Below are 24,834 nucleotides of genomic sequence, written 5' to 3' on the forward strand. Positions count from 1 at the left end.
CCAGTAGATATCAAAGTTCATTATATTCAAGTCCCCATGACAAGTAGATGTAAAACTTCATTATATTCCTGTCCCCATGACCAGTAGATATCAAACTTCATTATATTCATATCCACATGACCAGTAGATATCAAACTTCATTATATTCATGTCCCCATGACAAGTAGATGTAAAACTTCATTATATTCATGCCCCATGTCCAGTAGAAATCAAACTTCATTATATTCATGTCCCCATGACCAGTAGATATCAAACTTCATTATATTCATGTCCACATGTCCAGTAGAAATCAAACTTCATTATATTCATGTCCCCATGACCAGTAGATATCATAATTCATTATATTCATGTCCCCATGGCAAGTAGATGTAAAACTTCATTATCTTCATGTCTCCATAACCGGTGGATATCAAACTTCATTATATTCATGTCCCCATGACCAGTAGATATCAAACTTCATTATATTCATGTCCCCATGACCAGTAGATATCAAACTTCATTATATTCATATCCCCATGACAAAGAGAAGTAAAACTTCATTATATTCATGTCTCCATGACCAGTAGATGTAAACCTTCATTATCTTCATGTCCCCATGACCAGTAGATGTAAAACTTTATTATTATGTCCACATGTACATTAGATGTAAAACTTAATTATCATGTCCCCATGACCAGTAGATGTAAAACTTCATTATATTCATGTCTCCATGTCCAGTAGATATCAGACTTCATTATATTCATGTCCCCATGACAAGTAGATATCAAACTTCATTATATTCATGCCCCATGACCAGTAGATATCAAATTTCATTATATTCATGTCCCCATGACCAGTAGATATCAAACTTCATTATATTGATATCCCCATGACAAGTAGAAGTAAAACTTCATTATATTCATGTCTCCATGACCAGTAGATGTAAACCTTCATTATCTTCATGTCCCCATGACCAGTAGATGTAAAACTTTATTATTATGTCCACATGTACAGTAGATGTAAAACTTAATTATCATGTCCCCATGACCAGTAGATGTAAAACTTTATTATTATGTCCACATGTACATTAGATGTAAAACTTAATTATCATGTCCCCATGACCAGTAGATGTAAAACTTCATTATATTCATGTCTCCATGTCCAGTAGATATCAGACTTCATTATATTCATGTCCCCATGACAAGTAGATATCAAACTTCATTATATTCATGCCCCATGACCAGTAGATATCAAATTTCATTATATTCATGTCCCCATGACCAGTAGATATCAAACTTCATTATATTCATTTCCCCATGACCAGTAGATATCAAACTTCATTATATTCATTTCCCCATGACCAGTAGATATCAAAGTTCATTATATTCAAGTCCCCATGACAAGTAGATGTAAAACTTCATTATATTCCTGTCCCCATGACCAGTAGATATCAAACTTCATTATATTCATATCCACATGACCAGTAGATATCAAACTTCATTATATTCATGTCCCCATGACCAGTAGATATCAAACTTCATTATATTCATATCCCCATGACCAGTAGATATCAAACTTCATTATATTCATGTCCCCATGACCAGTAGATATCAAACTTCATTCTATTCATGTCCCCATGACCAGTAGATGTAAAACTTTATTATCTTCATGTCACCATGTCCAGTAGATATCAAACTTCATTATATTCATGTCCCCATGACAAGTAGATGTAAAACTTCATTATATTCATGTCCCCATGACCAGTAGATATCAAACTTCATTATATTCATATCCCCATGACCAGTAGATGTAAAACTTCATTATATTCATATCCCCATGACCAGTAGATATCAAAGTTCATTATATTCATGTCCCCATGACAAGTAGATGTAAAACTTCATTATATTCATATCCCCATGACCAGTAGATATCAAAGTTCATTATATTCATGTCCCCATGACCAGTAGATATCAAACTTCATTATATTCATGTCCCCATGACCAGTAGATGTAAAACTTCATTATATTCATGTCTTCATGACAAGTAGTAGATATCAAACTTCATTATATTCATATCCCCATGACCAGTAGATATCAAACTTCTTTATATTCATGTCCCCATGAGAAGTAGACGTGAAATTTCATTATATTCATGCCCCATGACCAGTAGATATCAAATTTCATTATATTCATGTCCCCATGACCAGCAGATATCAAACTTCATTATATTCATGTCCCCATGACCAGTAGATATCAAAATTCATTATATTCATGTCCGCATGACACGTAGATGTAAAACTTCATTATCTTCATGTCCGCAGGACCAGTAGATATCAAACTTCATTATATTCATGTCCCCATGACAAGTAGAAGTAAAACTTCATTATATTCATGTCCCCATGACCAGTAGATATCAAACTTCATTATATTCATGTCCCCATGACCAGCAGATATCAAAGTTCATTATATTCATATCCCCATGACCAGTAGATGTAAAACTTCATTATATTCATGTCCCCATGACCAGTAGATATCAAACTTCATTATATTCATATCCCCATGACCAGTAGACGTAAAACTTCATTATATTCATGTCCCCATGACAAGTAGATGTAAAACTTCATTATATTCATGTCCCCATGACCAGTAGATATCAAACTTCATTATATTCATATCCCCATGACCAGTAGATGTCAAACTTCATTATATTCATATCCCCATGACCAGTAGATGTAAAACTTCATTATATTCATGTCCCCATGACCAGTAGATATCAAACTTCATTATATTCATATCCCCATGACCAGTAGACGTAAAAGTTCATTATATTCATGTCCCCATGACAAGTAGATGTAAAACTTCATTATATTCATGTCCCCATGACCAGTAGATATCAAACTTCATTATATTCATATCCCCATGCCCAGTAGATATCAAACTTCTTTATATTCATGTCCCCATGACCAGTAGATGTAAAACTTTATTATCATGTCCACATGTACAGTAGATGTAAAACTTCATTTTCATGTCCCCATGACCAGTAGATGTAAAACTTCATTATCTTCATGTCTCCATGTCCAGTAGATAACAAACTTCATTATATTCATGTCCCCATGACCAGTAGATATGAAACTTCATTATATTCATGTCCCCAAGACTAGTAGATGTAAAACTTCATTATATTCATGCTCCATGACCAGTAGATGTAAAACTTCATTACATTCATATCCCCATGACCAGTAGATATCAAACTTCATTATATTCATGTCCCCATGACAAGCAGGTATCAAAATTCATTATATTCATGTCCCCATGACACGTAGATATAAAACTTCATTATCTTCATGTCCCCATGACCAGTAGATGTAAAACTTCATTATATTCATGTCTCCATGACAAGTAGATAGAGAACTTCATTATATTCATGTCACCATGTCAAGTACATATCAAACTTTATTATAGTCATGTCTCCATGACTGGTGGATATCAAACTTCATTATATTCATATCCCCATGACCAGTAGATGTAAAACTTCATTATATTCATGTCCCCATGACCAGTAGATGCAAAACTTCATTATCTTTGTATGCATGTAGAGATATAACTGTGTTACCTTCATGTCTCCATGAGAAGCAAGTAGAGATAAAACTCTTCAATAGTTTCATGTCCACATGATAAGCATCAAGTAACGAGTGATCTCCTGTAAAGCTGTACTAATTTGTGAAATGTCATTCTGATTACCAAATAAGGTTGCAACCTTTACCAAAATCTCTAAATATGTCCTGGATAAATGTATCTGACAATTGATAAATGTATCTGGATAAATGTATCTGACAATCAATAAATGTATCTGGAAAAATGTATCTGACAATCGAGTATTTCAGTATATAAACCTGATGTGTAATGTTTATGTAATGTGCATTGTAATACAGTATATCAACCTGATGTGTAATGTTTATGTTGTTGTTGTTGTAGGGGTTAACGCCATTGTAATACAGTACCGGTATATCAACCTGATGTGTAATGTTTATGTGCATTGTAATACAGTATATACAGTAACGGTATATCAACCTGATGTGTAATGTTTATGTGCATTGTAATACAGTATATACAGTACCAGTATATCAACCTGATGGGTAATGTTTATGTGCATTGTAATACAGTATATACAGTACCGGTATATCAACCTGATGTGTAATGTTTATGTAATGTGCATTGTAATACAGTACTGGTATATTAACCTGATGTGTAATGTTTATATAATGTGCATTGTAATACAGTACCGGTATATCAACCTGATGTGTAACGTTTATATAATGTGCATTGCAATACAGTACCAGTATATCAACCTGATGTGTAATGTTTATGTGCATTGTAATACAGTACCGGTATATCAACCTGATGTGTAATGTTTATGTAATGTGCACTGTAATATGGTATATCAACCTGATGTGTAACGTTTATGTAATGTGCATTGTAATATGGTATATCAACCTGATGTGTAATGTTTATGTAATGTGCATTGTATTACAGTATATCCACCTGATGTGTAATGTTTATGTAATGTGCATTGTAATACAGGATATCAACTTGATGTGTAACGTTTATATAATGTGCATTGTATTACAGTATATCCACCTGACATGTAATGTTTATGTAATGTGCATTGTAATACAGGATATCAACCTGATGTGTAATGTTTATGCAATGTGCACTGTAATATGGTATATCAACCTGATGTGTAACGTTTATGTAATGTGCATTGTAATATGGTATATACAGTACCAGTATATCAACCTGATGTGTAATGTTTATGTAATGTGCATTGTAATATGGTATATCAACCTGATGTGTAATGTTTATGTAATGTGCATTGTAATATGGTATATCAACCTGATGTGTAATGTTTATGTAATGTGCATTGTATTACAGTATATCCACCTGATGTGTAATGTTTATGTAATGTGCATTGTAATACAGTACCGGTATATCAACCTGATGTGTAATGTTTATGTAATGTGCATTGTAATATGGTATATCAACCTGATGTGTAACATTTATGTAATGTGCATTGTAATATGGTATATCAACCTGATGTGTAACATTTATGTAATGTGCATTGTAATATGGTATATCAACCTGATGTGTAACGTTTATATAATGTGCATTGTATTACAGCATATCCACCTGATGTGTAATGTTTATGTAATGTGCATTGTAATACAGTACCGGTATATCAACCTGATGTGTAACATTTATATAATGTGCATTGTAATACAGTACCGGTATATCAACCTGATGTGTAATGTTTATGTGCATTGTAATACAGTATATACAGTACCAGTATATCAACCTGATGTGTAATGTTTATGTAATGTGCATCGTAATACAGTACCGGTATATCAACCTGATGTGTAATGTTTATGTAATGTGCATTGTAATATGGTATATCAACCTGATGTGTAATGTTTATGTAATGTGCATTGTATTACAGTATATCCACCTGATGTGTAATGTTTATGTAATGTGCATTGTATTACAGTATATCCACCTGATGTGTAATGTTTATGTAATGTGCATTGTAATACAGTACCGGTATATCAACCTGATGTGTAATGTTTATGTAATATGGTATATCCACCTGATGTGTAATGTTTATATAATGTGCATTGTAATACAGTACCGGTATATCAACCTGATGTGTAACGTTTATATAATGTGCATTGCAATACAGTACCGGTATATCAACCTGATGTGTAATGTTTATGTGCATTGTAATACAGTATATACAGTACCAGTATATCAACCTGATGTGTAATGTTTATGTAATGTGCATTGTAATACAGTACCGGTATATCAACCTGATGTGTAATGTTTATGTAATGTGCATTGTAATATGGTATATCAACCTGATGTGTAACGTTTATGTAATGTGTGTTGTAATATGGTATATCAACCTGATGTGTAATGTTTATGTAATGTGCATTGTAATACAGTACCGGTATATCAACCTGATGTGTAATGTTTATGTAATGTGCATTGTAATATGGTATATCCACCTGATGTGTAATGTTTATGTAATGTGCATTGTAATACAGTACCGGTATATCAACCTGATGTGTAACATTTATATAATGTGCATTGTATTACAGTATAACCACTGATGTGTAATGTTTATGTAATGTGCATTGTAATACAGTACCGGTATATCAACGTGATGTGTAACCTTTACATAATGTGCATTGTAATACAGTACCGGTATATCAACCTGATGTGTAACGTTTATATAATGTGCATTGTAATACAGTACCGGTATATCAACCTGATGTGTAATGTTTATGTGCATTGTAATACAGTATATACAGTACCAGTATATCAACCCGATGTGTAATGTTTATGTAATGTGCATTGTAATACAGTACCGGTATATCAACCTGATGTGTAATGTTTATATAATGTGCATTGTAATACAGGATATCAACCTGATGTGTAATGTTTGTGTAATGTGCATTGTAATACAGTATATCAACCTGATGTGTTATGTTTATGTAATGTGAATTGTAATACAATTTTTATCAACTTTGGCATTTTCTTTTCACATTTGACTTGAAAATCATATACTTTAAAAAAAAGAATGATCAGGAGTATCCTTCAAAACAGACTCTACTATTAAGTAGAGATGTAGGAAAATATCATTTAACTGAAAGGGTCACTGACAGTCATGTACATGTATGTTAACAATTTACCAATTTTGTACATGTTTAGAAGCAATAAACCAGACTAAAATGTTTACAATCATACTCGCTTATAAGTCAAGTCAAACTGCAAACAACAAAGACACAGAGCTGCTGTAGCATAATGCACCTGTGTATCAGGGTCTAGGTTGCTGGTTCTACTTATTACTCCTAACAAACTGCACAGATTGTCTGCTGGCACATTATGTGGTGGCACATCTGGGTCTGTGAAGTTTACAGTTGGACTCAACCTATAAGCAAGTACATACGGTAAATGTTTAAACATTGCAGTCTTACATTCAAGTCCTGGCAACCAAACCCATGCTAATGTTAGTAGGCTTTTCCTTGAGTCATACAGCAAAATAACCACACTTTACATGTACATTAATCAATCAAAAATGATATGCTTGCCAGGTTTCATGTATCTGAATTCAAATCACGAGAAAATGCAAGCACACTGAAAAAATGTCCCAGACATTTCATTCCATACCATCATATTGATGCATGTATGAATTTTCCATTTCTAACATCAGTTATCAAGGTGAGCAATAACAGGTCTACTTGAGCCTCTTTTTATCAAATTTAAATGTTCATTGACATGGTCATCCATTCATCTAGATTTATTATTCTTATCTACTGGCACCATTCATTCAAACAATGCATGGGAGTGTTCATATCCTAGGAACATAATTCTTGCTAAAATTTGTATTTTCTTCAATTCCTGGAGCATCCTATTAAATCTAAATAAATTCTAATGTATTAGGTGCTAATCTAATTAATGACTTATGATTTACATACTTTTTAATCAAGCTAAGTCATATATTTTTCATGAGTAAAGTCTTGACCAATATTACAAGCAACAAAAAAGGGTCTGACAAGTTTTAATTACAGAATACTATTCATTTGGCATTCAAAATAAAGTCTGTTTGAAATCTTACTAACTTCCATTGTCTGTTCCTTTCATTACAATAAATAAATAAATTCATGAAAATTTATATAATTTGTGTGTGTAACTTGGATAGTGTTCTTTGTGAAACCAGTTATTGATGTGGGACTTCACTATTACACAACATGGTTTTGGAGTAAAAATAAATTTGTCCACAGAAATCAATGGAACAAATCTTGATGGCTTCTTAAAGCTTTTTGTCAAATTAGGTCTTGAGGTGTTTGAGAAGTTGTTTAAAGTTTTTATTATTATTTACAGTATCTTATTTATATCTATATCATGCTTTTTGGCATTTGTCCACGATTATAGATTGTAAAGGTTATTTTGTAAAAACATGTTACATAGATAATTTATGTCTGTTATTGTAGATTATATTTTAAGATAATTATTACTTGTAAATAAACATGTTTACATGGATTTGAGTTCAGGAACTTGTTTTCCCCTTTGGAATTCATGGTTTGTTCATATGTTTGTCATGTTCTTTACTCATTAAAATTTAAGTAAAAGACCTGATCTTTTTTACAACTTAGAATGTTCCAGAATTAACTTTTTACCCTCATCCTGGCCCTCTTTTGTGTCTTAGGTTTTTATTTTAAGACTGTTTATATCAGAATCATTAATTCTTATATTATCATCTTTAGTGGAATCAGTCTTGTAACTGTGTTCAGTTACAATTTGATATGATTTATTTAAATTATTCATTTGAATTACAAAGTGCATAATACTTTTAGACAAAATCAATATTTTGAGATTATTGCAGATTTATTTAGAGATGTTTGGGATTGTATCATTGAGACACATCAAGAATGTTAGTACATCAGCACTATTCCAGGCTATTGGTACATCAGCACATTCAAGATTGGAATTCATTCAGAATGTTCCATACTCTTGGACTTTTGACAGAACTGTTATTACTATTTGGGATTTAATTCACAATACTGTAACATCTTTTTAAATCTTCACCTTGTATTCTTGGGAAATAAATTATTTGTCGAATTTTACTGAACTTGTTGGTGTTTGCTCCAAATGTTACTTAGTTTAAGACCACAGAGTTGTAACATACTGTGGCCATATTTGACAGTGGATCAGCATAACTTACACAAAATTGCAAAACCTTTATACCCATGTGTTTTCTGTCAAATTTAGTTAATTTTGTTTAGCATCATTTCATGTAGAAGTCATTCAAATGTTTTCTGTTCTTAGTAATGGTGGCCATATTTGATAGCAGATTAGCATCATTTGAACAAATGTAAAAGAACTCTGTGCAAGGATGCTTTTCATCAAATTTTGTTACATTCTGCCAAGCAGTTTTGGGAGAAGTTATTTTAAGGTTTTCCATTTTTAGTAATGGTGGCCATACATAATGACAAACTGGTATCATCTGAACCAGTTCAGCCAGTCAGATGCAAGATCCTATTAATATGTGCAGATATCACTTACTGAACAACCAGACAATGATTACATCAGCTCATTTATGCAATTGGAGCCAAATCCAAAAAAAATTCCATCTTCAGACTGGTAACAAGCTAAGTCAATCAGATACAAGATTGCCCTTAATATACATAGGCCTTGCTCAAAAGTATATTCAAATGAACTCTTGATGGTATAAGCCTATTTATGAAAACTGAAGGCTAATCCTATCAAATATATTGTCTCCTGTGTGGTAAATCATGTTTAAGATCACTTCATTATTATGCATGGATTTTCCTTATTACTGATCTCACCTTAAATCTTGATGATAGGATTGAAATATGGTCTCCAGAGTGGTACCAAGCTAGTCAATCAGGTGCAACATTGTCTTAATAATAAGCAAAATCTACAAGTGTTAATGAGGTGAACTTCTACACATACTGGCTGAATTTGTCAACAGTTCTATGAATATTGCTGATTAACATGTATTGATACTAAGCTTGCCTACCCTTCTACGACTATTGCTGATAAATGTGACTGGATACTGCAGAAGTTTGTCAACACTTCTACAACTATTGCTGATAAATGTCACTGGATACTGCAGAAGTTTGTCAACACTTTTATGACTATTGCTGATAAATGTGATTGGGTACTGCAGGAGTTTGTCAACACTTCTATAATTATTGCTGATAAATGTGACTGGATACTGCAGGAGTTTGTCAACACTTCTATAATTATTGCTGATAAATGTGATTGGGTACTGCAGGAGTTTGTCAACACTTCTATGACTATTGCTGATAAATGTGATTGGATACTGCAGGAGTTTGTCAATACTTCTATGATTATTGCTGATCAGTGTGTATGGATAATGAGTTGAACTTTTATCAAGACAGGCTGAGCTTGTCAACACTTCTTTGACTATTGCTTTTCAATATATATGGATACTGAGCTTGTCAACACTTCTTTGACTATTGCTTTTCAATATATATGGATACTGAGCTTGTCAACACTTCTTTGACTATTGCTTTTCAATATATATGGATACTGAGCTTGTCAACACTTCTTTGACTATTGCTTTTCAATATACATGGATACTGAGCTTGTCAACAATTCTCTGACTATGGCTGATCAACATGCATGGATACTGCCTGAGTTTGTACTGCCCAGCACTTCTATGATTATTGCTGATCAGAATTTCACAGATCTCAATCATAATAAAACACACTGGATATCTTGATGAATTTACCATGCCCAAGCTGTTCAATGCTGACATACTCAGCCAATCAGATGCAAGATCATGCCATTAATATGCATTCATCTCACTCATTATCAAACTTGATTAGATAAACCTATCTGATGTCCAGAGTGGTAATAAGATTCAAGGTCATCTATTGATAGGTACTGATCTTATTTACTGGTATACTAAGTCACTACTGAACTCATGCAAGATATTGTACATTTAAAACTATATTTGAAGTCGATCAAAACTGATCAAGAATGGTTGAATATTGTAGCAAGCTCAACCAATCAGATGTAAGGTCACCTCATTAATATGAATGGATCTCACCCATTATCAAACTAATCTGACCACTCTTTGATATCAGCCCTTATTCCAAGTTTGATAAAAATCAGATCAGAAACTATTTTTCCAAAGAGTAACAAATTCAACCAATTAGATCGAAGATCATAAAATTATTGCCTGTGGATCTTGCTCATTATTGAATTCATCCAAGATCTTAATGGTATTCCCTGTTGGATCAAAATCAGACAGGAAATATGGCTTCCAGCAATTGTTGACAGACATATGACAGAAGATAGACAACACACACAGGGCCATTCCATTAACAGACCTATGACAGAAGATAGACAATACACACAGGGCCATAACCATTGACAGACCTATGACAGAAAATAGACAGCACACACAGGGCCATACCACTGACAGACCTATGACAGAAGATAGACAACACACACAGGGCCATACCATTGACAGACCTATGACAGAAGAAAGACAGCACACACAGGGCCATACCATTGACAACCCTATGATGTTAGATAGACAGTACACACAGGGCCATACCATTGACAGACCTATGTTAGAAGATAGCACACACAGGGCCATACCATTAACAGACCTATGACAGAAGATAGACAACACACACAGGGCCATACCATTGACAGACCTATAACAGAAGATAGACAGCACACACAGGGTCATACCATTAAGCTCATTTGGCCTTATGGCCAGGTTAGGTAAAATCAATTTCATCAGTGTGCTGACAGAACAATGTGCTGATCTCAGTTTCACAATGTTCAGAAAACACCAGAATGAGGCATAACTCACAGAAAAAATGAATAAGTGTGTAATGAAAAAGCTATTTGCAGATATTTACCTCATGACAACAATAACTGACAAGTTGCAGGAAGGTGCAGCAGTTGCACCATGCAAATATTTAAAGATACATGTATGTATGTATGACATAGACAGCAAAGTCTATTGTCAAATGTCCCAGTCATATCCATGGCAGGGGCTCAGCAATGGAATAAAGTGTAATTGTTTATTGTTAGAATCCACTGATAAATAAAAATGACAAAACACACAAGTATCTCATTCAGGTAATGCACTCATAAATTTCTGTATAATGTGGCAGGTAAACACACTGGCTATATCTCAGCTTAAAGGAAAATAATTTCTAAACCAATGATTTTACGCATATTTGGCCAATATGAATGGAGTTTATCTATGTAAATTGATTTTAAAAAACCACTAATGAATGTTTGTGTATTAAAAAAACTGAATGCAGAATATATGTAAATCATGTGTATTCAAGATATGTTACAATTGTATAAAGATGTAAATTCAAATTCTTGTACAAGAATGACACCAAGAAAACAGTAAACTTCTTTGTCCTGCATATATTAAATAAAAAGAAAGAAAAATAAACATAAAATTTGAAGAATAAAGAAAGAGGATTGTGTGTTTCTTTTCTAATTACATGCATAAAATAGTATTGTAAAATGTTTTCTTTAATGACATCATTTTCTTTAATGACATCATTGATTATAAAACACTGGTTTTAACATTTGCTCTTAAAATGATATTTAGTGTAATGTCTTCATTGTCATCACTAGCATCAGCAACAATGTCTTCATTGTCATCACTAGCATCAGCAACAATGTCTTCATCATCATCACTAGCATCAGCAACAATGTCTTCATTGTACTCACTAGCATCAGCAACAATGTCTTCATTGTACTCACTAGCATCAGCAACAACGTCTTCATTGTACTCACTAGCACCAGCTACAATGTCTTCATTGTACTCATTAGCATCAGCAACAATGTCTTCATTGTCAACACTAGCATCAGCAACAATGTCTTCATTGACATCACTAGCATCAGCAACAATGTCTTCATTGTCAACACTAGCATCAGCAACAATGTCTTCATTGACATCACTAGCATCAGCAACAATGCCTTCACCATCAACACTAGCATTGGCAGCAATGCCTTCATCATCAACACTAGCATTGGCAAAAATGCCTTCATCATCATCATCACCAGCACTGGCAACAATGCATTTATCATCATCACCAGTACTGGCAACACGTGTCTTCATCAGCACCACTAGCACAATTAGTAATGCTAAGTTGTTTGGCATGAACTGTAATGTACTCATTCAGGCCAATTTAAGGTGCCTAATTTCAAATAATACATACAAAGTCTGATAGCAAAAGCTTAATTGTGACAACTGTCTCCATTCCAGTTCACCTACCATCAATTAAGTACAGTTATTTATTTATTTGCTTTAAAAGTACAGTAAATACAGATAACAATGAAGACAATATATTTAAAAGTACAGCACATACAACTGACAATGGATCCACTATATACTGTCACATGTACAATACAGAAAGATGACAATGGATCCACTATATACTGTCACATGTACAATACAGACAGATGACAATGGATCCACTATATATCATTATAAGTACAGTACAGACAGATGACAATTAATTGAAATTAACAAAATAACAAAAATAAGTAAAAAATAGAATTTGTTACACAAATATACAAAATAATTTAAAGCTTCTAATGGGTAACTTATTAATAAATGAAATCAAAACTAATATCCTTTAATAATATGCACATAGATTTCACGTGATGACACAAATCCAATGTATAATACACATATCAGTAAATACTACATTAAGTTGGTCAAAGTAATGAAATCCAACTATGAATATCTCAACGGGAATTAAAACTAAAAGGAAAAGGAAATCGTAGCTAATCAAATCAAAGTTCATTTTCATTCAAAACTGTGAGAAAAAGCATCCATCAGTATGCTTCTATGTATGATAGAAACGTCATCCTCGGAATTAAAATTTTGTGTCTGTATCTGTTCATACTGTAAAAGCAGACAAAGCAATGACTATAATATGAATATCACAAAGTGATCTATTTGTGGCTTTAACACAAGTTTTCAGCACATGTTAAGCTATACACAGCAGTCAGTATATTCGGTAGAAGACAAATCCAGGAAGTACTACTGACCCGCTGGAAGCAACTGGCAAGCTTTCTCACATTCTCATGTTGGCCAAGCCAAGTCTTGTACTCACACGGTGGTAATAAATGAGTTGTCTTTACATACAAGTGCCTTTGACCACTCAGATACTCTGGGCCCCAAAATATAATTGAGAAGAAAAGTTAATTTTTGGCAATCAAATCCAACTGGTTAATTCCAACCCATTATAACACAGATACTGATCAACCATTTCTGACATATTCTTATTTCCTATAGTAGCCAACTTGTGAGTCCTTAAGATGCAATTTATTAATGGGTTAAACCATTTTATTTTTTATTACAGACCAATTACGGGAGATATAAGACTGAGAGAAGGGTGGGGGCAAAGTAGAAAGATAAAAGTAAAACTAAGAAATATAAGTTATATGGACTTGTAAGAAAACAATTGAACTGATGACTAATTCAATTTGCTAACAGTCCGATTGTCCCATTTCATTTTCAATGTGTGTTTGCATGTTGTAAAACATTTCTCGATAACGCTGTAATGTAAATGAAAAAACTGAATCATGTACAAGTTTTGCATGGGCAGGGTCTGAGGTACTCCTGTAAAGTTGGTCTGATTCCATTGAATTCAATATGAAAACCAGATCCAGATAAGCCCACATCAAGCTTTGACCATAATGATTACATTTCCATAATTTATGGTTTTATTCCACACATCCATAATTTATGGATCATTCCAGAACAATTGCAGTCAAATTTTTCCCAATTTTGTTTCTTTTCAGATATAAATTTGTCCTGCACATTATACAAGAGAACATACTTTTATTCTTCTTTCTCCTGACCTAATTTTCAGCAGTGTCCAAGATACAACTTGCTTAAGTATCTGGAGTTACTGCCTGAAATCAGTCCACTTTTACTATTGGTGCTCATTTTGGCATGAACTGGGGATGTAAACCAGTCCCGTTTGCTATTGGTGCTCATTTTGGCATGAACTGGGGATGTTAAACCAGTCCTGTTTACCATTGGTGCTTGTGGTGGTGTGAACTGGGAAAGTAAACCAGTCCCATTTACTATTGGTGCTTGTGGTGGTGTAAACTGGGGATGTAAACCAGTCCCATTTACTATTGGTGCTTGTGCTGGTGTGAACTGAGGACATATTTGTGGGGTAATGCCCCTATAATTAAAAAATAAATACCGTATTTGCCAGTCTATAAGTTGATGCTGAGTATAAGACGAGGCCAGATCAATACGTCAGCTTCATGTTTTTTCACTTTGTTCCAGAAAGCATCACGAATTTTATCCTCTCTTTAACTCAGTAACCTTTCCGGTCAGGATCAATAAATGTAACTAAAATTACTTTGATTCATACGAAGTATTTTAAATGTATTAAAACCTGACTACAGTAGTAACATATTTAATTAGCCACTACAAAGCCATGTGATTCTTGAATTCGAAGTGAGAACTAAAACTAGTAGAAACTGCTTACCTAGTGGTATTAATTGATAATGGAATATGGTACTGCACTTCTGTACATGAGTAAGATCAGTCATCAGGTAAGTGAACAATATAGAATACGTCTTTCTCTCTCTCACTCTCATAATGGGGCATAATTTTTTTTTTATCATGAGGTGCAGTTAGAAAAATGTGATGGAATATCTGTCTGTTATGGTTATTCATCTTCTATCTTGTCAATTCTAATGTACCCGTATCAAATTTAAACAACGTATATTACAAACAATGTATATTACTAATGCATGCTGCTTTAGTATAATTACATCTGATGTACGTTAATGTTTAATACTGACGATCATGTAATCATTTAAAATCCTTTCAATGTGGGGTCCTATATTTTGTCATAAACGATCCCTTCCCCAAAATCAAATGTTTTTACACATTTTTTGAACTCTTGGAAAAATGTTTCTATATGAATAATTATGTGACATGTGAAAAAGCGATTTGGATGACAAAATCCAAATATAAGTTGATTCGGAGTATAAGACAAAGCTAAGATTTTCAGGTAAAAAAGTATCGTCTTACAGGCCGGCAAATACGGTATATAAAAATGAGAAGCAATTACAGAATTTTATATAGAGTACTGGCCATAGAGTCTTGCACTTTGAGGAAACTTCTAAGATAACATTCAAAGTTTTTGCAAATTCCAAAACAATGTTCTTTTGTGAGTGACAAGACAAAACATCAACTGAAATTGAGAGACTTTACTCCAAAGATCAAATTGAAAAAGATAATAAAACCAATCACTTGATGAATGTTGACCAGTGTATTCACATTTGAGATTCAAGAGAAAAGTAATGATCAAGCAAAATAAATTAACAAAATTATGTCTGTATCAGATTTGTAATGTACAGAATCAGTCATATGAATCTAAACTTTTAGACACAATTGTTTCTGTAGTAAATTCTCAAATTGCCTTATCAAGCAGGGACCTAAATGTTTTACACATCACCTACATATCGACCCTAGCTTTCATCGCAGGATCAATATCAGTTTCACATCAAATATATACTTGCTATCAGTGTTACTCCATAATAGAATGTAGAACCAGAGTAATGTCTTGTTTTTTCTTACAGACACAATATACAATAACTTGCAAAGATGATGAATGAAGTGTTACTGAAAAATATGTACAAAATATTACAATACTTCCTTAATTCAGCCTTTTGTAGTGCCAGCCATTTTATTGATGTGACTAAAGCTCTACTACATTTCTATATTTTAACGTGAAAGAAAATAGCACCATCAGCACAAGGTGGGTGAAATGGGTATACACTGAAATCATGTGTACTGGAATGAACATAACAGTTACAAAAAAAAGGAGACAGGCACTTTAACTCCATTTTGTGGGAGAGGAGATATAGGACATATCCAGGAAACAAAGAAATAAAATTATAAAGTCACATCATGAATTTTTTATGCCAAAGATGAATAAAATATGAGAGATACATGTTTCAGGAAGATAGCAAGAGAGAAAATCAATAAATATCACATAGTTATGCCTCAGATAAATGGTTGCAAAATAAGAATTCACCAACAATGATGATGAAATTAGAACTCAGATTATTAACTATGGCTATGAAGATGTTTTCTATGAGAATCTGAAATTGAACATAACTATTAAAAGAGGAACAGAAAAGCTGATAACACACGCTATCATAAGCATTCTACAGCCCATGAAAACACTGAGTATGCATAGCAAAATCAAAACAACGATGGGCAGCGAAGAACATATTATTCTGGAGGTACATACCCTAAAGAAGTTACATGTCCTGCAAGATGGAAAACCTGCAACATATGAAAGACACAAATACCACTCTGCAAAAGTGCAGATCAAAAGAACTTCAGTGGGAAGAAAAATTTGAGAAGATTAGAGCAGCTAAAAAGTTCCGACTCCATCTCCATTGATGAGTATATATACTGAGTGTAAAGCCACAGTTAAGCAACAAACAGCCCCAAAAAAATGGATAGAGTGTTTCTGTCATGAATGAAATCACACATCTTTGCTGGCCAAGGTCACAACTGAATCCTATAAAATTCAAAGACCTGAAGTACTGAAATTTCATATACATCCACCAAGGTGTAGATAGGTTAACATATCATAGCCTTGGCAAGCAAAGATGGGACATACATAACATTGTCATTTCCACATCTGTAGTCAGCAGACTGCATGCAACCATCTCTAGCAGGTTTTCTTTGTGGAAACCATTTTATAATTGCTTGATCGATGTTTTACAACTACCGAGTACAAAGGAGTATAATGTAACTTTTCATGCAGACCATTACTTGTTCATAATGACGAAATCAGCAGTTATCTTTCCTTGTTCCTCATTTCTAATGTTGAGTCATAAAAAGCCTCAATTACTACATTAATATCAAATGACTGAAAAATGTATTCATTAATATTACAATGAAACATTTAAAGAAAAACTAAAAAAACAAAAACTTTTTCACATATTTTCAAACTTTGAGATCTGTGTACAGCAATTTCTATGAATTTTTGTATGCAATTATTGACAAATGGGCATAGACAATGGCCCTATTGCTATTACAATATCAATGAAAAATGGGCAATGACAATGGCCCTATTGCTATTACAATGTCAATGACAAATGGGCAATGACAATGGCCCTATTGCTATTACAATGTCAATGACAAATGGGCATAGACAATTGCCCTATTGCTATTACAATATCAATGAAAAATGGGCAATGACAATGGCCCTATTGCTATTACAATGTCAATGACAAATGGGCAATGACAATGGCCCTATTGCTATTACAATGTCAATGACAAATGGGCAATGACAATGGCCCTATTGCTATTACAATGTCAATGACAAATGGGCATAGACAATGGCCCTATTGCTATTACAATATCAATGAAAAATGGGCAATGACAATGGCCCTATTGCTATTACAATGTCAATGACAAATGGGCATAGACAATGGCCCTATTGCTATTACAATGTCAATGACAAATGGGCAATGACAATGGCCCTATTGCTATTACAATATCAATGAAAAATGGGCAATGACAATGGCCCTATTGCTATTACAATGTCAATGACAAATGGGCATAGACAATGGCCCTATTGCTATTACAATGTCAATGACAAATGGGCATAGACAATGGCCCTATTGCTATTACAATGTCAATGACAAATGGGCAATGACAATGGCCCTATTGCTATTACAATGTCAATGACAAATGGGCAATGACAATGGCCCTATTGCTATTACAATGTCAGAGCCTTGTATCATAATACTCATAGCAATACACTCACAAGCATTAATGTCCATTCTGATACTAACAATATCTAAATTATTTTCCTTGAAAAGCAAAGGTCTAAAAAAATCACCCACTTCTAAAGGTACTGATAAAAAAATTAGAAGTGCTAACTGGATAGAAATGATCAAAGAAATCATAAGTACTAATTGGAAAGTAAAGATCAAATAAATAAATACTAATTAGAGAGTAATGATCAAAAAGAAATTAGATGTATTAATTGGCAAGTAATGATCAAAGAAATCAGTACAAATTGGTGAATAATGCAAACTTATAAAGAATTTTTGTAAAACTCAAAATTGATACATTAATATGTCAATATGAAGGCCATTATTCCATGGACAAACAGTATTTCTCCTTTGATAAGCCCTGTGGAGGTCTGCCTGGTTCATATTCTGAAGTCGTTCAATGGAACTGATGCACTTCAACAAGAATTCTGGAATTTAAAATAAGACCATTTCTTCTTTTTAACTGCTTAGTGCTGAAATCACGTCTGATATTCTTGAGCAATAACAATATTTTAAAGATGGCCATCATGGAGGATGTATTTGATGTAAGATCATAAGCATTTTCATTTAGGATACAGTATAAAGTCTTCCCTGTGTTAATATAACTTTCTGGTTAGGAGAAGTATTAATACCAAGACTTAGTGATCATACCAGATGTCAGATTAGTACCATTTTCATTAGGACCAACAAGAAATCATCGTCTTGTATTGAAAACCCCATGCTGATAGGACCATCCACTCAGGAGAAGTGATGATAGGATTTTCAATAAGGCTGAATTGGTGGCCATACTGGATAAAAGATTGACTAAACTTTTCTTTAGGACCAACCAGAAACCAATCTCAATATGACTTTTCATTTATTAGGAATATTGATAAGATTTTCAAGATGACAGCCATGTTGAATCTCTGGATGGCAGCATTTTTATGACATCTACAAAGGACAAGTATCATTAACAATACTTTAAAGATGGCTATCATGGTGGATTGTATGTAAGATAAGCATAATAATTTTTATTCTGAACCAACTAGGAGAAAACCACATATTGGCAGAACTTTCTGTTTCGGATTAGTGATAAGATTTTTCAAGATGGCTGCAATGATGGCCATACTGGATATCAGACCAGCACCATTTTGATTTAGGACCTTGATAAGTGCATGTGCAAACTTTCATGGCAATCCTTCCTAAAGTTTATGAGTAGTGATAACAAAATTATAATAACAGATGGACGATGGACAACAGGCCATCCCATAAGATCTTCTTGACAATGACCAGCAGACCTAACAACTGGGGTGTTCTTAGCATTATATATACTTTCAAATGTAAAAATGTGACCAGAATTCATGGATGTTTGGGGGAGGCTTATCACGGGAGAACTGACAATGTAATTACATTTAATCTTCCTCATGCAAATTTCCCAAAACGAGCAGGGCAATAGTTAGTCCAAGGATAATTACAACATGGACAGCTATTATCCAGGGCTTCCATTTATGGGCATTCTGAAAAAAGAAAGAAACCAAAATACAGATAGGCACTTTCATCTGGAAGTTTTTCTGTTGCTATAGTGATGATGCTGATAATGTACAAAGGGATAATTTAGATATAAAAATATTTATTTTTGTCATTAAAATTTTATATTCAATTTGAAGAATAATTGTAATTACAAAGAAATTTAGCTGTCATTGTCATGCACCATTTACATCCAAAACAAGAGGCATTTTCCATATTGCACAGACAAAGATAAGTCTTCTCTCTTGTAAAACCTTACCAAACATACTGAATAAGAAATGTAACTTAATGATCTAATCCTAATGAAAATTCCCATCACATAATGCATAATGAAAGACAATTTTTCTCACATTTCCAAATTTAAGGAATGAGTTAGAGTCAACATGCCATAATGTGAGTAATGATGCAACAATGAAACAGTAAAACACCCACTGAAAGTTTCCTCACCTAAGATAGAGCATTAAAAGAGTACCATGAAGATCCCATCATACACCCACCCCATGTTTAACAGTCCTCTATGTAGGAACTAGTAGGTTAACACTTACTACTGACCATGGGGTCCTAATGACATAGGCATTTAGTATGAATTCTTGAACTAAACTTGTGTGCAGAAACCATTATTTTCCTGTTAGACTAACCATGTCTGTGACCTCTTAACTTTAGACCTCAGAATCTATAAGTTTCTTGATCAGCCTAAGTGCAAGCTAAGCTTGTTTAAGAAACTTATTCTAGAATATAAGTTCAGCTGTAAAATAAATTTTTCTCTGAGTCACAATGGCCTTAATCTTTGACCTTTGCAACCAAATATCAATAGGCCTCTTCCATACCTTAAGTTCAAGGCCTTCACAAACTTTCACCAAGAATGCAAAAACTTCTCTTCTTTCAATCAAGGCAGCCTCAACCTGTGGCCTTTTGACCCCAAATCAATAGGTTTATTTCTTGTCCAACATTAAGTTATTGATAAGCACAGGTGAAAGTACATGGTCTATAACAATGTTTTGTGGAGAACCAATTTACATTACTTCTACTGAGTGACCTTGACCTTTGATCTTAAAGTTAATAGGCTTCTTTTTTTACTCCAAGTTTAAGCCATGCACAAAATTTGATTCAGGCATATGCTGTAGCATTAAAGTCATAGTGTGGAAGCAATTTTCATATTTTAGTCACAATGACCTTAATCTGTGACCTATGACCTTTTAAAACCAAAATCAATAGACATGTTCCTTACATCAAGTGGAAGCAATGTACAAAATTTGGTAACTGAACATGTTGGAGAACTGAAGTTGTTGTGTATAAACCATTTACCTTGTTTCATTCACATTGAACTTGACCTCTGACCTTTTGCCTTAAAAATTGGTAGTGTTCTTTCTTAATCCATGTGAAAGCCAGCTAATGAGTTTGGTAAATGTAGATGGTGGACAACCTGAGTTACTGTGTGGAAGTAAAACCAATGACACACACATTTTTGTATTTGGTGGATATCGAGGACTCGCGTATGGAATTGCATACTGATGACGTTTGTTCTGGCAATGTTAGAGCGAAAAGAAATACAGACTGAAGCAGTAAATTAATAGCAAATGGTGATGTATCAAGGAGGGATCTGTATTATCAATTCTAAGGAATATGAAATTTAGCAATGCAATTGAGGATACATGTTTACACAAATGTTCTGTATAATCCGTGCAAACTAAGGACGCATACTTTTTGACATAATCACAGAGACCATGAACATTGGTACATTATGACCAATGAGGACATGTTTGCATATCTAGTCCAGTCTTAACATTCAATTCGACCACCCAGGTGGCCTAGTGGTTAGAGCATTCGCCTCGGATGTGGGAGGTTGCGGGTTCAAACCAATGCTGAGTCATAACAAAGACATAAAAATGGTACCAACAGCTTATAAGGAATTCTTAGATTTGTGTGAAACTTGCTTGATTATTGGAACTTGGTGCAATGAAAATATTCCTTAGCCCAAATTAATTAGCAAATTAGTAGGAGCAAACATCAGGGAGTGAAGTGTTAGTGAGTTTCCATGATGACACGGTTGACTTTTAGTGAATTCAGGTCAAAACCGCATGAGTGTCCCTGGAGTAATATAGTTCCTATTAAAACCTAGTGGTGTACATTAGTGGTGTGACTGCAGTGGCAGTATTTATGGTAGCAGGCTGGTAAATTACACAAAGGAATAAACAAGAAGGGACACAGCAGATACCGTTTATGTCGCCATGGTGGCAAATGTGATGCAGTTGTACTGGGCCTTGATGAATTGACTGGCCTGAGTGTGATGTAGTTGTACTGGGCCTTGATACCATGAATTGACTGGCCTGAGTGTGATGTAGTTGTACTGGGCCTTGATGAATTGACTGGCCTGAGTGTGATGTAGTTGTACTGGGCCTTGATGAATTGACTAGCCTGAGATGGTGCAGTCAAAATAGTTCCCTGTGTTAGGGGACAGTCATATAGTTTCTATGGCATGAACTGCTGATGGTAAGGAAAGTTAATGAATTGAAACCATGCAGATGTGCAGTTGATAAATATTTGTCAAGTTTTGAGACCTGTGGTCTTGCAATGATTAGCGAAAAATTTAAGTAAGAATGGACACATCAGTCTTTCTAATTTACAACTGATGTTGTATGGGAGTCTTTGGAAATTTGGGGTAAACATATGACTTCAAGTGGAATGTCACCAGGGTTTGACACCACTCGGTCAAGCAAATACCCCTGGCTTGTAATAATACCATTTGGCTGGATTTGAGCATTTATGGCAGGAAACTTGCCTTATCGGCAGTGACTATTCGCTTTTTGACAAAATATAGTAATATCATCGTTGCATAATACATGTGCAAATCTTCTCTCCCTCTCTCTCTCTCTTGGGCAAGTGCAGATGTGATGTTGAAAACAAGAACGAATGTTTGTGTTACCCATATTGTGTATTTCACAGAGACTGTAATTTTCAAGTCACTTTGTCTGAATAAATCGATGATGAATACAACATTATTTCTGTTGTAATCTGTATAGTTTTTTTTCTTCTCAACCTCAACACAAAGAATAATGATAGACTAAAAACAATGATAACAACAACGGCAACTTATCTGTTAACTGAACTGAAACCGCCTAAACAGCTATAAAGTTCAGTAATTGCAGAATTCTATGAGAGTATATGTATGTATAGAGTTAGTAGATGGTAATTTTCTAATACCTTTTTACAAACAGTTTATCCTGTTTTATTGTTTTAGAGCCATAAATGAACAAGAATATACTTTAATGGTACAACACTCTCTTAGTTCACCTTCCAAATCACTTAGTTTATACATTTGCTAATTCAAGGTACCACATAAAAGTGTTTTGTATTACTGTAAGATTGGAAATTTTAAAAAGTTTCTTTTTCCGTGTCGCCTTCTGTATAAAACATACTTAAAAAAGACTAAATGAATGAGAATATTACAGTCTAATGCAGCTCTAAATAAATGTTCTTTTAATTTATAAATACAAGTTGGTCCAGTAGAACATCCTGAGCATTTTAGCTATTGTTAAAAACCTCTTTAAATTTGGGAAAGCAATATAGATTGATGCCTTGTTTTTACCAATTGTGTGTTGTTTTAATAAGACTTCATTTACAACAGGTCTATCAATACAAATATAATTCATGATATGTTAAGCAAAGTCATCAAATCACCAAAGGAAGCAAGTATATACATTTAAAAGACCAATGAATGCATTCAACAGTTTATGATTGCTTGCACGTGTAGTCACAGGTCTTAAGAGCGCGATAATGAAAAACATGTTGCTGTAATTAAATGTTTAATTTTGGGACTGATCATCATGATGATAAATGTCTGAGCTCTGTATAAAATATTTATCTTTCTTTATATTCACTGAAGTTGTGTGTGTGTGTGTAACTTCCAAATATGGTTAGTGATAATTCAATCTCACCGTAACAAGATTTTTCACTTGATTCACATCTGTTCTCTCCTGTTTGAATACTAAGTAGGCAAATGATGAAATAGGGGCAGATATAGCTCATTTAATAATCATAAAATACATTTTGCATATCAAGGATGTCTTTTCAATATCTTTATGTGTGTAAAATCTCGCCACAAAAAGGATGTTTTAGCTTTACAGATGGATCAGAGAATTAGCAATTTCAGTACAATTCTACAATGAATCCAGGCAAATTTCCAATAGCATTTTGATGTACTTCTTTTGTACATGTCACAGATTTATTTGCATGTATTGGACATGTATGGTATAAATGTATTGTGAGCTTCCTAACACTATTGTCTCACATGCATGAAATAATAATAAAAAATACCAGGGATTGTTATATGCACTAGCTTATCTTCTTATAGTTTAGCTAACTAGTTGTTATCTAATTCTTGGATCTAAAGGGAGATAACACATTTTTGCAATGTATAATTTTATAGCGGAGACCTCTCTACAGGTTTTCCACCCGGTAATCAAGGACATGGTTTTGGGCGTGTATATCGCCAGCTTTGGAAGAAAGATACACTCCAAAATTATGAACAAGTATCAAGCGTGTAAACAGGGACCTTCCAAAAAATCATGATTTTACATTATTCTAGGCTAAAATAGTTGGGACAAGCAAGATTTTACCATTTTTCCAACTGAGGACATCCTCAGTTGGAGGTGTGTCATCGGTACGTTGGTGTGTAATCTCATGACTGTCTCGGTTTACACCAAATACAAATGCACACACACACACATTAGTTTTTCAAGTTCAGGATAGCACAAAATGAAAATATAATCCCTTCATAATTTAGTAAACTGATGAAATTTACAAGTTTTATTACAATGAAATATTCATAGCTGAAAATGACAAGTTCCTCATGTCAATATTTAATTTTCAATCTCTGGTAACTTTTTACATTTAAAAATTAAATGTTCTGTAGGAATAAAAA

General features: G+C 33.8%; 1 protein-coding gene across 6 annotated transcripts in view; it reads right to left on the reverse strand.

The window, feature by feature from the left end:
- Nucleotides 1–16,511: 16,511 nt before the first annotated feature.
- Nucleotides 16,512–24,834, reverse strand: part of LOC149784930 (ferric reductase 1-like) — a 112,455-nt gene continuing 104,132 nt past the window's right edge. For 5 of the 6 annotated variants that reach the window (XM_089978561.1, XM_089978559.1, XM_089978563.1 and 2 more), the window contains exon 16: nucleotides 16,512–19,903. In XM_089978561.1, the coding sequence (XP_089834687.1) occupies nucleotides 19,799–19,903 (105 nt within the window). In that variant the 3' untranslated portion in view covers nucleotides 16,512–19,798. The remainder of the gene's footprint in view (nucleotides 19,904–24,834) is intronic. The other variant, XM_089978558.1, reaches the window with a different exon arrangement.

Source organism: Sinohyriopsis cumingii, chromosome 13, assembly GCF_028554795.1.
Source record: "Sinohyriopsis cumingii isolate HCF-2022 chromosome 13, ASM2855479v2, whole genome shotgun sequence".
NCBI lineage: Eukaryota > Metazoa > Mollusca > Bivalvia > Unionida > Unionidae > Sinohyriopsis > Sinohyriopsis cumingii.